Here is a 17,394-nt window from a genome sequence, read left to right on the forward strand (position 1 = left end):
TTCTTCCATAGCTATTCAATCGGTACTCAGTATCAGTATAGGAAGAGAAAAGGTTGGATCGGCGCATCCCTTCTCTCGTTTTACCTGAAGCAACATGGCCCTTCCCACATGCAGTGCTGTTTTCAGTCTGAACGCCCTGTAACCCAGAGAAAAGATGCATAAGTACAGCCCATACAGCAGCACCAGTTCCCTTGACCTGGGGCAATGGTTGTTGGATAGTCAGCCTGCTCCACCTAAATAATTTGCATACTGAGACACAACCACAATGCAAGCACTGTAATACCAGGTGTAAATGCAAAGGCCCATGGTTAGATGTAATTTTGCAGATAAAGGATACAGATCACATTTTAATACCAGGTGTACCATTTAATACCATTAATAGTATGTGGCAATCAATATTTAACTGTACAGTCTAGGGCTGGGTATTGTTAAGAACCTCACGATTCTATTTTTATTCTTTAGGTCACAGTCCGATTCGATATTGATTTAAATGCTTCAGTATCGATTCATTAATAAGTAGAATTACACAAATAATTCATTAGACTACCTGTTGATGATTTCAATTAATTGCAGACTTCAACAACTCCAAAACCGCTGTCTTTACCTCTGTGTACAGCTTCGGGACAGCGACTTCAGTCATGTGTTTGCGTGTTGGTATGGCGTATCGTGGTTCCTTACATATGAAGACGGCCACAGACTCCATTATCTTCTGTGTGCGGGCAGAGTTGGGCGGCAGTTTGGATCTGTCGAGTTGCGTCTGTTTTGAATCCACAGGTTTTTGGGTTGCTGCAGAGCATCTGCATGGTGTCAGCTTAAGTGGTTACGCAAATTTGTTGTGTTGTTTGCAGTATTTTAGTACTGCCTTGCACAGCTTACACACTACCTTACTTTTGTCTATTTCCTGTGTTCCGGGTTTACACTGGAATTCAAAATGACTCCAAACGTCTGCTTTTTAAGTTGAAGGCGCCAGTTTAACACTGCTGCTACCCGCTTCAGTTGCTATGTTGTTGTTTGGTCGAGTGCGGCCTCCGTCCGTACAATGCACATCACACAAAGGTGTTGCTCACGGCGCCCCCACTGGCCAGGGGCTTGAATCGATTCAGAGGATTTAATGAATCGATATTGAATTGGGAAAAAATATATTGCAATACATTGATGAATCGATATATTTTTACCCACCCCTATTACAGTCTAAGAAAAGTAAACACACACTAGGGGTGTAAACCCCAGACTCCCTTAACAAACTCAGGGTTTTGAGTGTAGTTGCGTTACGGGAAACTTTATAAACTTTGTAAAACACTGTCTATGGCGAATTCTTCATTATTTATCCCTTATTGTAAATTTGGCAAATGTTAAGTTATTCCTTTCTTTGTATGAAAAAATATTTTTAGTTTGTCCTGGTATGTTGCAGTACCTGTGTAGGCTACGCTGTTCCCAGTTAACAGTAGAACAGCTGCACAAATGAATGAAACACACAATCGCACACAAATGTAATTTCTCACTGTATATCATTCATTTACACCTGTATTGATTATATTTTTCACTCAGTTCTATTAAATGAATAATGCATCTTTGGCACTTTTATGGCACAAAATAAAGGTGTAATCGGTAATTAGAGCCCCGTCTCTCCAGATGGGGGTCGTATTGTGTGGAATTTTAATATCAGGTGTTAGTGGGGTCTCAGACATCTATATACAGAAGAATCTACAGCAGGTGTCAGCAGTCAAAGCTGTCACAGTGCAATTTGGAGATGGGCTGTGATTTAAAAAACTGAACCAGGGCATCTGCTCGGATGTAGGGGAGCACAACCTAATGTTAAAGGTTGCATCGCACTTCAGTGATAAATTTTCCTGAATTTATATGGCTGTTCTAATTAGTTGAAATAAGCACAGAATCCCTCTAGCTGTTTGGACAATATCATCACAGTAGTGTTTTTCTATTTTTCTCCCTGTTACAGTATCACCCACATCTAATTAAGACTAAATATTGTATGCAAGCACCAGTAGGCCCCATTTACACTACACGTCATTTTAAGTGTCTCATGTGGATAAAATTTATTTTAAATGCACTTATGTGTGTCTGTTAGCCAGATCACTGATAAGATTGGGTCTGCCTGGCATATCAGGTGCTATGTGCTAATCTGGGTTGGACCTTCTCTATCTTAAAGCAGTCAATGATCTGTTGATCTTTTCAACTCAAGACTCCATAGTCTTCCAATGGCATAGGAGTCGGTGCTAGGAAAAAAAGACAAAATTGTGACACCTCTAAAAAAAAATCCAACACAATGTCTTCTGTGATTGCTTTCTGATGCAACCAATCAGAGAGAGAGTAGAGCGGGTCATCGCTGAATGCGGACCAATTCTTTTTAAAATATCTGATAGGTAGTCACAGTCATACCTAAATCTCTATAACATCAATGATGAAGTATTGAGTCATATTGTGAAATGTGAGATTATCACTATTAACCAGCTCTGAATGATTGTAAACCCTCACTGATTCAGCTAGTTTGACAGTAGAAGAATGAGGCAAGGGGATATTAACCACATAGATTATTTTCAGATATGTCGCTAGTCTTGGCCTAAATATTTGTTTACGCTCCTGTTTTTATTAAACATACTCTGTTTCTGTGTTTTCCAGGGCAATCAAGGCGTTCCAGGAGGTGCTTTACATTGACCCCGGTTTCTCAAGAGCTAAAGAGATTCACCTGAGACTGGGACTCATGTTCAAAGTCAACACAGACTACGAGTCTAGTTTAAAGGTAAATCTAAGTGAGCTTTATATTGGTTCAGTTCTGTCAGGGCCTGATGGTGAGGTTTAGAACCAGTTATCAGTTGGATTTAACTTTCAAAACCACATGTTGAGTGTTTTCAAACTATATTTAGTAGTGTTACAGCAGTAGTGGCACAGTGATACATGGATGATAAATGATGTACTGATCTGTAAGTAATGTTTATAGATTTTATTCTTTTCATGCTTCAGTCTGTCCATCCAGTGAATAATAGCAGCGTAACACAGTGGAATCATTTTCCATTCGTACCAGTCCGTATTGTATGCCTGATATGTAGTCATAGAAGCCTCCTTCCTGCCTAAATGGATGTGACCTCCCTAGTCCTCAGATTAACAAAGGCGGGTGGATCATCTGTCCCGTCTGTCTGCGCTAAACCCCGTCCTCTATCTCCTGACACCTGTGAGCCATAGATGTCCAGACAGTAACGAAGGGCTTTCTGACTGCAGCCTATGGATCTATTGTTGTCTGAGAGTCCCGGTTGCCTTTAGGGACAGACTGCTATCTGATCCTGGGCTTTGTCCTGCTCCAGACATTCTGTCACAGGAGTGTTTTATTATGCATTTTAATGCATTAGCATGCTGTTAAGCTTTGCAGAGCATTGTTTTACAGTTAAACCAGAAGGCTATGTGATTAATGGATTAACTCCTGTTAATTCTTTAATTGACCCTTAGTATGTCCCGCCCCTTTTTTGTTCTGTGTTTCAATCACAGCTGAGCAAGCTTCGCCCACAACCTCAGTCAGCTTCCTCCTTTCCTGTACTTAGATATGCTATGTGCTAGGCTAATCTATGTTGAAAAGACAACCACATTGTGAAGATGGTAAAAAGATAAGTGACATACGTCACATATTAAGTTGACTCATTAGCAAAATGCTATGTAACTAAAGATTTATTTATTTTTGCTAACATTAGCTTTCAGATGTAAGTAGCTAGCTAACAGTTGGTGTAAATAAGTTAGCTAGCATTAACTTGCTAACGTTAGCTAGCTAACTTAAGATGTGACTATATTTGATTGGATTTATTTTGATCTCTTTTTAATCTTCTAAGAGTCTTTAAGAGATTAGATTATTAAACATTTATAGATAATTTACACAAAATTGTTGATGCACACATACTTCACATACATAACACACATATAACCATATACATTGGCAATGTAATGTACCTACCTATACACATATTCATCTATACATGTTCAGGGGTCAGCAACCTTTACTATCATAAAACAACAACCTGCAAAACATATATGAGCTTTATAAAGCTAATTACTCAGCACAGTCAGCAGCATCGTAGTGACGGCAAACAAATCTGTCAACAAAAGTAGCTGAGGTTTATAAAAACTAACTTTTTGTCATATTCACTGAAACTTTCACTATATCCTGACAGTAGAACATGAGACAGATCATCTGTGAAACAATCTGGTTACCCTGGCTCCTCCTAGTGCTCCTAATTGCATTTGTAGGAATCCACTGTACCTGAAAGAAGAAAAGCAATCAGAGCTAAGAAAGATAGAAAGAAAGATGCTTTGGAAGCCGCTGGAGAGTGGCTGAAGAGCCTCAGGTTTCCTGCCCCTGACGTACCATTACTCTACAAACTACTGAAAGTACAATACAATAGTGTGATGAAAACTATATCTTACAATCAACAGTCCAGTTGAACAGTTCTGAAGATGAAGGCCTGTCTTCTGATTGTAGTTGTCTTTTCAACATAGATTAGCCTAGCATATAGCATATTTAAGTACAGGAAAGGAGAAAGTTGACCGAGGTTTGCTTGACTGTTGGAGACCAAACGGTAAGAGACAGACCAAAAAGGGGCATGGCGTATGAAGGGTAAATTCTGGCACTTCTTTAGAAGTATGTTATTATAATTTCATTTTATGCAATGACACGGTTTCAACAAGCAAATGGAATATTGTACATTGGGTAATATTTATTGGTAGGCTATTACAGTGGGTTTCCTTTAAATGTTCATGATGGGCTACCCTTTTACAGTTAAATTAAAGCATGTGCATGAGGTGGTGTACTGTCTGTTGATGCTGATACAGTATTGAGCTAGTAAGTAGGCTGCACGTGCTGCACGTCCACACTCTTGGTTGCACCCCTCCCTCTCAGTCCTGGCTCCTTGCCAGCAAAACACACACACACACACACACACACACACACACACACACACACACACACACACACACACACACGACTGCCCCAGTTATCTACAGGGAGGGGTGGGTGCACGCTTAGAGGAGCTGAGATTGACTAAAGGTAGGAGAGAGAGAAGGGAACTGGAGAGGGGAAAACAGGAAATTGTTAGAAAAGACAGTTTGCTGCACATGACGAGTGTGGGGAGGAAGGGAATTTGGAGAAAGATTTTTATGAAGGATGCATGTTTCGTGGTGCTTCCTCTTCATCCTTCCCCCTTTTCCCTTGGAGCACATTGACTAGAGGAAGAGATCAAGTGATGGAGAGATGCCTGCAGTTTCTGAGTTACATTGTAACCTAATTAGGAGGCAGCCACTGTAATTTTGCTCATAACTTCTCCTAACTTCTCCTTGTATTCTTCACCCGCATTAGCTTCATTTCATTAGTGGCTGCAAATTTGGCCAATGAGAGGAGGAGAAATGCGATTGCTGGAGTGTTTGTGCACTGTATATTAGTAAGGTGATGAGCTGGCTGTCTCTGTAGAGCCGTGCGGCCACAGAAAAGAGCTTTGAGCTGAGAAAAGGAGGTGAGATAGAGGGAGGGATGGGGGGAGACAGAAGGGAGAGGTGGTGTGCGCTGCCTGTTCCAGCTTCGAGGTATTGTGTGTCATCTCTCTGCACTCTCCACTGCAGCCGTCTGCTGAATAGTAATCAGTGACACCAGGATAGGGGGGGAGCGAGAGAGGGAGAGAAAGAATGATAGCAAAAGAGACGAAGAGGGAGAGAGAGTGAGGAAGGCGAGACATGGTGAGGGAGGTGGAATGCCAAGCTGACAATCCTGCTGCATTATCTGCCTGGTGGTAGAGCAAGTGTGAAAGAGAAGGAAGGGAAGGATAGACGAGACAGAGGGAGAGAGCCACATGAAGATGCAGTGGGGTTCCAAGAGGAGTGTGATGTGCCAGCGATCTAGGTAACGCATGTGCGTGTTTGAGTAACATTCTCTAACATTAAGGCATCTGGCTGTGATGAGTGTTTGTCATGTTTTGCAGCTCATAGCTCTGCTTAAAAGGAGTTAATTCTAAGCACAGTCCTGTGTTTTTCTGTGTGTGTGCGCGCACATGTGTGAGAAGCTCTGCTGGCCCTGAGTGAAGCTTGCAAAGGAAGATCCAGCCGTACACTTCTTGATTTCTGTGTTGCTGCTGCTGCAAGGCTACAGGTTTCTCCTTCTGTGTCTGTGTGTCTGTGTGTCTGTGTGTGTGTCTGTGTGTGTGTCTGTGTGTGTGTCTGTGTGTGTGCGTGTGTGTGTCTGTGTGTGTGTCTGTGTGTCTGTGTGTCTGTGTGTCTGTGTCTGTGTGTGTGTGTTTTAACAGCTATCTTTTGCCCCAGCCTAGATGTTAGTTACTGATATTTGCCAGTTTTTTCTTCCAGCACAGCCGACCGGTGGAGTACGGCAACAATGGCAGTACAGTCTGTTCTCTGACTGTGTGCTAGATTCTTGTGTGCTTTCAGGAGGTTCTCGCACTTGAGAGCTGTGAGTTTTTCCCTGACCCAGATAAGAGAGACTGGTGGTGCCTTTAAATGCATGAAGCTGTGTGTCTCTGTGACTGCATTGGGTCATGATGCAATTTAGTAACTGCAATGAAACCTGTCACCTTGAAGCCACCTATAGATGCTCCTTTTACAAATTCACAGCATCAGACACCTTGCTGGAATTTAATATTTTCATCCTACCAGCAGGTGAAAGTCTGCTCTGCACATTTGATACCCTCAAGCACTACAGTGCACTTCAACACACTTTAGTAAAGCATGATGTCAAAGTAATGGTAGCTTACCAACATGTCAACATATGAGGGAGGTAATAGTTGTATTGAAGCCTTAAGATGGTCAGGAGGAAGCCAGAAGAGAGTTGTCTCCAGCTGTGTGACGCATTCATGGGTATGCATCAGTTCAGTGACCCTGGCTTGAGATACTGGCCAGTAGTGCCACGCCTTGGCAGCCAGGCCAAGCCTCTGCAGACCTGTGCCTCACCCCAGCAGTGCTGTCTTAAGTTTAGTTGATGGTATAGGATGCAATTATCAGTGCCTCCTTTTGAGGCAACCATTCTTATGGTTGGGCAGGAGGAGGGAAAGGGGCGAGGCTGGAGCAATATGTGTGATCCAAAGACAAGAATATCTATGGTTCAGCCCCCCCCCAAGCTATCTGTGTCCTCATGTTGCAGTCAGCAGGGTTCATTCATGGTTTGTTGTGGATCTGTGAGGGCTTTCAGTGAAAGAGAAATTCTCCCTGATTTCCTTGAAAACATCAAGATTTATGAGCAATCTACTGCTTAATGCCTACTTATTAGCAGTCGGGAATATGTGTGTTGTGTTAGTAACATGAATTATGCAGACTGTTGGTCGTGTAAAAGTGTATGCATTTCTGTTGATAATAAAGCATCTCCTTTCTTCCCTGCAGCATTTTCAGCTGGCTTTGATCGACTCCAACCTCTGCACTTTGTCCAAAGCTGAAAGTAAGTAGTACTGTTATAATTACCTGAGGCAGAGCCATAGGCTGCTGTGTAATGTAATATTAGATTTGATGTACCAGCTTGTCAGTGGTAGATGGCACAGACTGAAAGGGCACAGGAATATTTCTACGGAACAATTTTTCCTTTCTGCTGCCATTTCCCTGCTGACTCTGCCCAAGACTGGGGTTGCCTAGGAGACAGCGCACGGAGAAGGAGAGGGAGAGAACTGGAAGTGCTTGCAAGCACATTGCCCATACACACTGTGATTTCAGATTACATGTTCACTCTGGGGAAACTGTCCTACTCCCCCTCCCATCTGCGCTCCATACTGTTTGCAATCTGTACCCGCTGAGGTCGATGGGGTAAGTCTGATATATATTGGAGTAATATAATAAAGTAAGCCCTTCTTCTTTCCTCTGCTTTTTCCCCACAGTTCAGTTCCACATCGCTCATTTGCATGAGATCCAGGTAAGCAATCAGTTCCAATTTCTGTTTCAAAATTCAGGGCAGTTTAATGTATAGTAGGGCTGGGCGATATGGCTTGAAAATAAAATCTCAGATTTTTTCACACCAAACCCGATTTACGATTTAAAGCGTTTTTTTTGGTAGACTGTTTTTTAGCGGGTGTTTGTGGGCTGTGGTCCTGTATATCTCGCAGACAGCAACATTTCTCCCACTCGGCTGCATGCCTCTGCTTGAGGTGCTGGAATAAATTGGTTGAACTGCTACCTTTGGTTGCAACAGCTTTCAAACAAACTTTGCAGTGGGTCGTGGTTTGTTCGCTGTCTGATGCCACAAAACCAAACCAGTTCCAAACAACCGACGACACTGTGCCTTTTTTTGGGGACGAGCTCATCCTGGCTTGCTGCCATGTTGTGTTTATCTGTGGAGAGGCGGGGGGAGGGGTCAGCGCACTCTGACCTACGGGAGCCCAAAGGGAGTGCTGGGGTTGTGGATGTTAAAGAGAAAACCAATTTTAACTTAAAATAAATCGTGTTTAACTATGAATTCGAATTAATCGATAAAATCGATTTATCGCCCAGCCCTAATGTATAGACATATATTAATACTCTCGAGCAAGAGGGTGTTAGTTTGTTACCTTTTTCTGTGGTATCTTTGGTCCTGTGGTTAAATGTTAGAGGAAATAAGTAAAGTTACTAACAGCAATTGAGCAATGGTTTATCTTGCCATGATACACACACACACACACACACACACACACACACACACACACACACACACACACACACACACACACAAGGTAGTTCGTCACTGTCTTGACTGGAGTCATTGCATTAGATTACTGCTCTTACTCTTTTTTTCCCAGTGATGTACCACAACTATGGTCACTTATGTCTGAATTGTATTGGTAGAATCAGGGTTCGACATTGACCATGGCCCGTGGCCACAAAAACTTAATCTGCGGCCAGGTCTCGCTCAAGGAGACTTCGATATGCAGCGGGAGGACCTGGCGACTGATCCCTGTGCCCTGTGATTCTGAAGCACATGAATGACAGTATCATTCTCAAAAGCTCAATGCTATGTAGGCCTGCGGGGTTCCTCATTAACCCTTACATGTCTTTTTGTTTAAGTAAGAGCATTTAGGAACAGGAGGATTTGTCTGCACAAAGAAAGAACTGCCCTATCATTAGCCTTTTAATGGGCTCTTGATCAAATGAAAAGCTTGTATAAAGATGAAGCGTATAGATGTGACTGACATTCTGCCACTACATTGGTACTGGTGGTTGACTAATGGAAAACTTAGATTTCTGTTTTATTATGACATTTCTAGCCATCAATCCACGTTTTCAACTGCATTTGAGATTTTGGATTTGTATCACGTTAGCAGGGCTATAATTACATTATTGGGGAGTATTTTCAACTATGGCTATCTTAACACAAAGACTAGCTTGTTGGCGCTTGTATTGCTATCTCTAAGTGCCTCTGTGATAAGACATCAGCCTGCCTGCTGAAACTGAAAGCTTGATGTAAAACAAAAGGTCGGATCGGTTCAATGAAGCTCAATATAGCCAATACCGATCAGTTAAGACTTGATTGGTGAAGATACCGGTCTGTATCGTCCGTCTGTCTTCAGCTGTCACTATCATAAAGGCAATAAAAGCCCCCCCCAGTAGCTGCTACTGTAGTACTGTAGCTTACCAGATCTGATGCAGACACTGATGGGTGGCCTGCAGCAGCTGCTAGACAAGGTGTTGAATAGCTGAAGCAACTTAAAAAAGTGTCCCAGTATGAAAAAAATAACAGGACACAGCAGGTGTTTTTTGCTTCCACCTCATCCATCACTACTTCTTTCAGCATTAGGGCTGCAAAGTAAATCAAATGTTAATCATGATGACGATTTTGGCTTCCCACAATAAAATGAACATAATCGGCTACAATATTTATGTTTAAAATGCGTGCTCTGCTCTGCTGCATATTAAATCAAGCGCTTCCTAAACTAACAGCCAGGCAGGTTTTGGCTTCACTTTTAGGGATCTGTCGTGCCAATGTGTTGGAGTAGAGGAATAAAACACAATAGAGAGCACCAGACTTAAAGACCGCTTCTTCCCTCAGATAGTGAGACTGTTCAATTCTTCCTCAACAATTCATCATTCAAATAAAAAAAAATAAAAAATCTCTGACTCATTATTTAACCAACCTGATTATCCAAAATAATTGTGAGGATATTATTGCGATAATACTTTTAAAATGGCACTAAAACATGCTGGACTCAGTTTACCTACTAATAAATCAGGAAATCAATATAGGACCTTATGCTGGAGAGCTAGACAGCTTCTTCAAGTCAAGCCATGTGAGGATATTCACAATTATCACAATAATGGAAATTGAGAAAAATTGAAAAATGGAGTGTTTTTTACCATGATAAGCCATAATATCGTATATTGTCCCGTCCCTTCTTGGAACATTGAATCATTGAATAAGAACCATCCTTGTTGTGATGCAAGATTCATCATGATCATGGAGTCAAGCAGCTATACTAATATATTCATATCAGTGTTTGTTGTCTGGCTCGATGACAGCCATTAGTCCAAGCAGGAAGGAGCCACTAAGAGCCTTGCTCATTTATATGCCCCAAGTGTCAGCGTTTACCCCGAGGTGTCTTTATTGTGTGCAGACAGGAAGAGTCCAGGACCAGACTCTGGGTCTGTAGAGATGGGGGCGGGTTGCTCTTCAGAAGGCTGCACTTGAGCCGATAAGAGAACATTCAGCCAGCATACACACACACACACACACACACACACACACACACACACACACACACACACACACACACACACACACACACACACACACACACACACACACACACACACACACACCTCAACGTACCGGTTCAGACCCGAGGTCAATAAGGTCGGGAAGTTAAAACAAACAGCGGGCTCACCTCAGACCAGTCAGCTCAGGTTTCCCCAAAATACAAAGCATGCACTGCAGTGGACACACGCGTACACCTAAGCGCAGACACACACACACACACACACACACACACACACACACACACACACACACACACACACACACACACACACACACACACACCAGACGTGTTGAGTCTGGCCTGTCCTCTTCCACGGTGACCCTCCCCTGTGTGTGTTCGTGTGTGTGTCTGGCTGGTCATTACGAGTGTGAGGAGGTCTTAAGAGTCTTTGTGTCTGTCCAGATAGAGCAATAAAACACACTTAACCCTCCTGTCTGGCTTAAACAACCTCTCTGTCTGTCTCTCTCTTCGTTTTCCTCCCCCTCTCATTCTGCCTGCAGAAGAAATACAGAGCGGCGAAAGAAGCGTATGAAAGTCTGCTGCAGACGGAAAATCTTCCTGCACAGGTGAAGGCGACTACACTGCAACAACTTGGTGAGTCTCCCTTGCTCACATAGGCTGATACTCTCATGTCCTTGTGTGAAGTCTAACAGACTACACCGCCTTAAGTGTCCTGTAACATCTTAGCATTCTGTATGATGAACTGCTTTGCAATGACGGTTTGTGCATGATACTTGGGTACTGTTTGTGATGGGGCTGCATTAGGCTGTGTGTTCTGGAGATGCCTTTTTGTTTTCTTTTAGCTGTCATTTTGTTGAATGAAATCCATTCCCACATCACACAGTAGTTTAAGTAGTTTTCTGCTACTTTCTACCTCTTTTTCAAAGTGCTTGGAGTGTGTGTGTGCTGCAGTGGAGCATAGTTTTCTCTGGTTCCCTTCCCCCACACTGGGTATAGACATACACGTGCACTCAAATGCAAAATGATGTTGCATGGATGTCTTTATGAATGCAGTTAATTAAGAAAAGTGTTTTGTTAATAAATATCATGCTTCAGAAATTAATTTCTGGAATTATAATTTCTATTTTACACACATCTAGTTTCACTGCTATGTTGATTTAAAAAAAACATTGTAAATGTGATTTATTGATCCATGTATGACAAACGTGGCAGTGTATAACTTGTATGTTAGGAATCTGATTATGCTGATTATGTGGGTCAGAGGCAGTAGAAAGGAAGGTCAAATTGAATCATAGAATCAATTTTGTCCATCTCATGTATCTATAATGGAATATTTTAGTGAAATAACTAAATGACACTGCAACAATTCCTTTTGTGTACTGGTCTGTTACATCTTTGTACACTGAGTCACCAGAGGCTGCAAGGCTGTAGGTCATCTGGTCGATCACTAGGTTTTCAGATCATCTAGAGAGCTTTTTCCAGAGGTTAAATAATTTCATGCATTGACAGGCGACGCCACATAAAGACCTAAGAAAAGGCTGAGAAATGTTCCAGATAAAATAAATGCTCTGAAAGCTCAGAACAAATCTTTTAAATTCACTTCCTAGAAACTTTATTCTTTGATTTTATGATATTACTGGGCCGGATTTCAATTGTCATTTCCAAAACAGTCACACTGAAAGCTAATGTTAGAGCTATAAATTTGGGTTTCAGGACTTGCCTGGAGACTATGGAAGGCAGTACTGACAGTTGTAGCTGTGTAGCAATAAAGGGACAATGCAGCTGGCCCTTTGTCTTTTTTCTTTACTTACTGTTGGACATGTTGCCTTGGTAATGAAAAGATTTGGTATCCCACTGCCTTTTATATGAAATACTTTAAGTTGCCTTGATTTTCCTACATGAAGGTATATATGCACATTTATTTCGTTCATTTAGGATAAGCCCCTTGAGATGGGTCAACTCGTTAGACATGCAGAATAAAGCTTTGATTCTCTGCCCGAACCGGGTCCAAAACTGCTGCTGTAGGTTGTACATATATTTATACGATGAGGGGAGAGAGAGGGGGGAGAGAGAGAGACACAACAGTAGCAACAGCTACACTAATAGTGACTGATGATGAACATGAAGAAGATGATGCAACGACAACAGCAACAATGGGGGACAATGAGCAGTGACAATAGTAATAATAGTATCTGTACTAATATTAATAATAACAGTAATATCAGTGATATTAGCAATGGCAGTCAATAAGGACCATGGCAGGAGGCACCACCAGGATCCATGAGAACATATGAAATGTGTTGGGGTCTGTGCCAAGCAAAAAGATTTGTAGAACTTGGCTTCTCTGCAGCTCTACAGTACTTCATTACAATGCTGTTTGTCACACATTTGACCTTTTATGAATACATTGCAGCTTCTACAAATTGCCTATTGCACCTGTGCATATTACTATTTTGATAATATTTAGATTAATTGTGCAGCCCAAATTAAAACTTGTGCAATTAGGATCTAAATAGATCACAGCATTCTCAAACATACTTAATGATGTCAAATTAATTATTCCACTCAGATGGAGCCTTGAACATAAAAGCTCTTTTTCCAACTGTTCACGTGATAGTTTTGAGGTATAACGTAAAAAGATGGGAAAAGTGCAATTGGAGTTGAGTCTTTCATACATTGAACAATGAGTATGTAAAGGAGATCCAAGGACAAGTCTACATAGTGTTGTATGCTGCATTGAGAGGGGAAAGATTAATTTTAGAAGCATTTTGTTAAACCGTATCAGCGTAACGCAAAATTAATTTTATGTAAGACAGTCTGTGGCAGATGAAGTGTAGCTCCAAGGTTAGAACATCAACCTGGAAATGTGCTTTGAAGATTAACTTAATCAGAAGAAAACCTTTTTTTTGCCTTCTTCCTCAAAGTGGCAGTCAGACCATTAAAACCATCAGACATTTGTGTGTGCAGACGCAGAGAGACTTCCATTTTCTTCCTTTCCTGTTTGTAGACAGCCACCCCCCCCCCCCTCACCCAGTTGTAAAAACCCTTTCTAGTCTAGTCTGCTGAGGTTGCCATGGTGACCTGTGGAGCTTGCCACAGGTGTATAGGAGAAGAACTAGGGAGGCCTTTTTCTTGGGTCTGCTGTTTGTTGGAAATTGCCCATCTGTGTCTGTGTGTGTGTGTGTGTGAGAATACACCCCCCCCCCATCTGCATGTTTTGGCCCTTCCTCTTGGGTTACAGAGCTCCGGAAGAGCTGTTTGTTTAGTTTAATCCTTTTTCAAGACAGTGGTCTTACCTTTCTGACTGCACATCGGGTGCTTGATTCTATGTGATTTAACTCCACACTGCTCTAACTTTGCTGCTCGGTACCCTGGTGCTACCCCAGGAGCAAGAAAGCCAGCTGGTTTTGTTCGAGGTGTTGGAGCTGAATCTAGACTCACCATTGATCTTTTGCTCTGCTCTTGCAGGCTGGATGCATCACACAGTGGAGCAGCTGGGGGACAAAGGCACCAAGGACAGCTATGCCATCCAGTGTCTGCAGAAGTCTTTAGAAGCAGACCCAAACTCTGGCCAGTCCTGGTACTTTCTCGGCAGGTAAGACAAACAAGGGTGTGAGTGTTTGTGTATTTTGCAGGGCTTGCCTCAAACCCGTGCTCTCGCAGCTTACGTTTAGTGATTATACTGTTTGCTTTACGTAGAAGCCATCTGCCAGTGTGCTATGATAATAATCTTTGCTGCATGAGCTTTTTGTTGGTTGAGTAGTTGGTAGTGATTAATGCTTTGTAGGCCCAATGGAGGCGCATGCTTCAAACCAAATTCTCCTGTTCCTGTCCAGTTGAGTTGTGGGTTTCTCCTGGGGCAAATAAGCAGGCTAAATACCCCCACCCCTCTAGGTCCATGCTGTCCCTTGAAGGCCAGGACACACCAACCCGACGGCCGACCATTGGCAGAAAAGCAGTCGGACTGATCAGTCGGCTCCTGTCTCCCCGAGTCGGTCAAAAAAGTGCCTCCGAACACACCAAACCGACGCCGACTGGAGCATACGTTCTGTGCGTGCACGAGGCGTAATACGTCCCCATAACAGCAGGCGGCGCTAATCTGTGTTGTTGCCCCCCAAAAAATGAAACGGAAATGACGGATCACTCTAGACCTAGTAAACACAGAGCACGCTATCGTCAGTCATTGTTTTCATCAGAGAGTGTTGATAGTAGTCAAGAAGGATCGTTATTGTCATTACTCGCTGAACGGAAAATACGATGGCTAATAATAACAAGATACTGCCGTTGGCTTAGTTTGTTTACCATCGTCACTTCCGGTTTTCTTGTGCACTCACTTATTCACTAGTCAAGGGCTAGCACTCCACCAATCAGATTGGTCATTGAGGCCGACGGCCACTACAAAATGAACGCCGACTGACGACGGCACGGGACACACCGAACCGACTCAATTTTACCACCAGCATAGACAACACGGTCAAGAACTTTTTTATTTTATTTATTTTACCTGTGTTTAATCAGATAAGTCAATTGAGAACCAATTCTCATTTACAATGACGACCTGGCCAAGAGGCAGCATCAAGAGTCAATCAAATACAAATCAAGTACAACATACATACAGCTAAGGCAAAAAAACAACAACAATTACGACGAGTTAAAACCGCAATATATACAGTATGTACACAACGGAAATCGGCATACTGTGTTCCACAGAGGTCACTTCAAAAGCAGGTGGAGGTACTGACTTATTAAAGCAGGATAACCGAATGAGGGTGAGCAGTTGCAGCTACTTTTGCAACTGGTTCCAGTCACTGGGAGCGGCAGACTGTAAAGAGTGACGGGCCGAAGGAGGTACGACTGTCCAAAGAGATAAATCTGAAGGAACGCAGATTGTGGTTACTGTTGGACATATTGAGGAGTGCACAGGGATATGGAGGGGTTTTGCCAGTGGTAGTTTTATAAATGTACTGACACCAATGGATCTGATAGTTAAAACTATAAACCACAAAAGCGCTTCACTTAGGTTGCAAAATGTGGATAAATATATGTATTTGTATTTATAGTCTCCATGTGTATTGTCAAAAAGAAATAGACTTGAAGCATAGAATAAACACTTCATGCCCTTTGGACTGAGACAATCAAAGTGAGTGTGTCTCTGCTTGTGACAGCATCTTCTAACATTATAATCATTTATATCAATAAATACAATCTTTCTCTCTCTCTTATGGATCGCAGACTAAAGTTTTGGTGAGCACCGTATGGAGGACGGAGATGCAGGGTGTCAGATCCATGGATCTAAGACTGCAAAACGTTTTTGTAATTAAGGATTTAAAATTAACTCGTGCTGATTAACGAACGAGCCATAGCCACGAGCCGCACTGTAAGAAACATCTCTAAATGCACAATAGGGTTATAGATTATAATTGTTTATAAGCTCTGATGATAAATCAATTTAAATCTCCTCAGTATTGGTGCAGGAAAGCGATCTGATCACCAAACCTATGTCACATTGAATTTGATTTCTTTCTCTACATGTTTTTTGTTTGGCTTTCATTCATTCCTTCTCTCTGTCCCTCTTCTCTCCTCTAGGTGCTACTCCAGTATTGGGAAGGTGCAGGATGCCTTCATCTCATACCGTCAGTCCATTGATAAGTCGGAGGCCAGCGCTGACACCTGGTGCTCCATAGGGTAAGAATGCAACTATAGAAGCATAGCAAAGGTCACAAGCCAAGTGATGCTACTATCTGTACGTCTCTGACCCTTGAACTGATTCCTGGCACCTTGGTGCTCTCTAGCAAACAAGTGTGTGTTTCCACCAGTGTTGAGTATAACCATAGTAATTGAATGCATAATCAAAAGAGGGCGCTGCACAATGCACAACGACCTGTAGATTATGACACGGCCACAAACCTGCTGTTTCTTGGGTTCCTGCTGGGAACCATGTTTCAATACACAGAGCGGTTCAAAACTAGGTGCTTGAACCAGAATCCCTGTTAATGGAAAAGGCCTAAGAGGGGAGGGAATAGCTGGCACATAACAGTTCATCTGTTCAAGGGTGTGCTCGGGCTGCAGTGTGACAGAGAACGTTATCAGGGAGAGGATCAGTAACAGCAGCAGGAGGTTGAGAAAGGATCTATAGATAGATGGGTGAAGGGTTGGGTATGTCCTCTGAGCGTTGAGGTGCCTCAAAGGTAAGGACCCTAAATCCTGGAATATAGAAAGAGAATTACCTCCCCCTCTTTGCCTCTGCCTTCAGGGTGCTCTACCAGCAGCAGAACCAGCCTATGGACGCACTGCAGGCCTACATCTGCGCCGTTCAACTGGACCACAGCCACGCAGCCGCCTGGATGGACCTGGGTACCCTCTACGAATCCTGCGGCCAGCCGCATGACGCTATCAAGTGTTACATCAATGCTACGCGCAGCAAGGCGTGCCTCAACACTGCTGCACTCACACAACGCATCAAACTGCTGCAGGTAGGGCTGTCCATTGATCACACCATCAGCCAGCCCAGTTTGTTAGATGTTGTGGAGTATTTTGGTGTGTGTGTGTGTGTGTGTGTGTGTGTGTGTGTGTGTATTGAAGTGCTGTGCTTATTGCCAAAGCAAAATGCAGATTGTGCTTTTGTCATTTTGATTTCTGACCACTGAGATATGAATAATAATTCATATTGGTGTTTTTAAACACATTTTCTCACTTTTTGTAATTGTAAAGCATACCTTCATGGCAT

At 42.6% G+C, this 17,394-nt stretch overlaps 1 protein-coding gene across 3 annotated transcripts in view; it reads left to right on the plus strand.

The window, feature by feature from the left end:
- The window catches only part of kdm6a (lysine (K)-specific demethylase 6A), a 52,701-nt gene that overhangs the window by 19,094 nt on the left and 16,213 nt on the right, over positions 1 to 17,394 (plus strand). For 2 of the 3 annotated variants that reach the window (XM_051403185.1, XM_051403186.1), the window contains exons 6-12: positions 2,638 to 2,758; positions 7,375 to 7,429; positions 7,860 to 7,894; positions 11,207 to 11,300; positions 14,136 to 14,262; positions 16,254 to 16,352; positions 16,921 to 17,140. In XM_051403185.1, the coding sequence (XP_051259145.1) occupies positions 2,638 to 2,758; positions 7,375 to 7,429; positions 7,860 to 7,894; positions 11,207 to 11,300; positions 14,136 to 14,262; positions 16,254 to 16,352; positions 16,921 to 17,140 (751 nt within the window). Of the gene's footprint in view, positions 1 to 2,637; positions 2,759 to 4,542; positions 5,891 to 7,374; positions 7,430 to 7,859; positions 7,895 to 11,206; positions 11,301 to 14,135; positions 14,263 to 16,253; positions 16,353 to 16,920; positions 17,141 to 17,394 lie in introns of those variants that run through there. The other variant, XM_051403187.1, reaches the window with a different exon arrangement.

This window comes from Dicentrarchus labrax, unplaced genomic scaffold, assembly GCF_905237075.1.
Source record: "Dicentrarchus labrax unplaced genomic scaffold, dlabrax2021, whole genome shotgun sequence".
Classification (NCBI taxonomy): Eukaryota; Metazoa; Chordata; class Actinopteri; family Moronidae; genus Dicentrarchus; species Dicentrarchus labrax.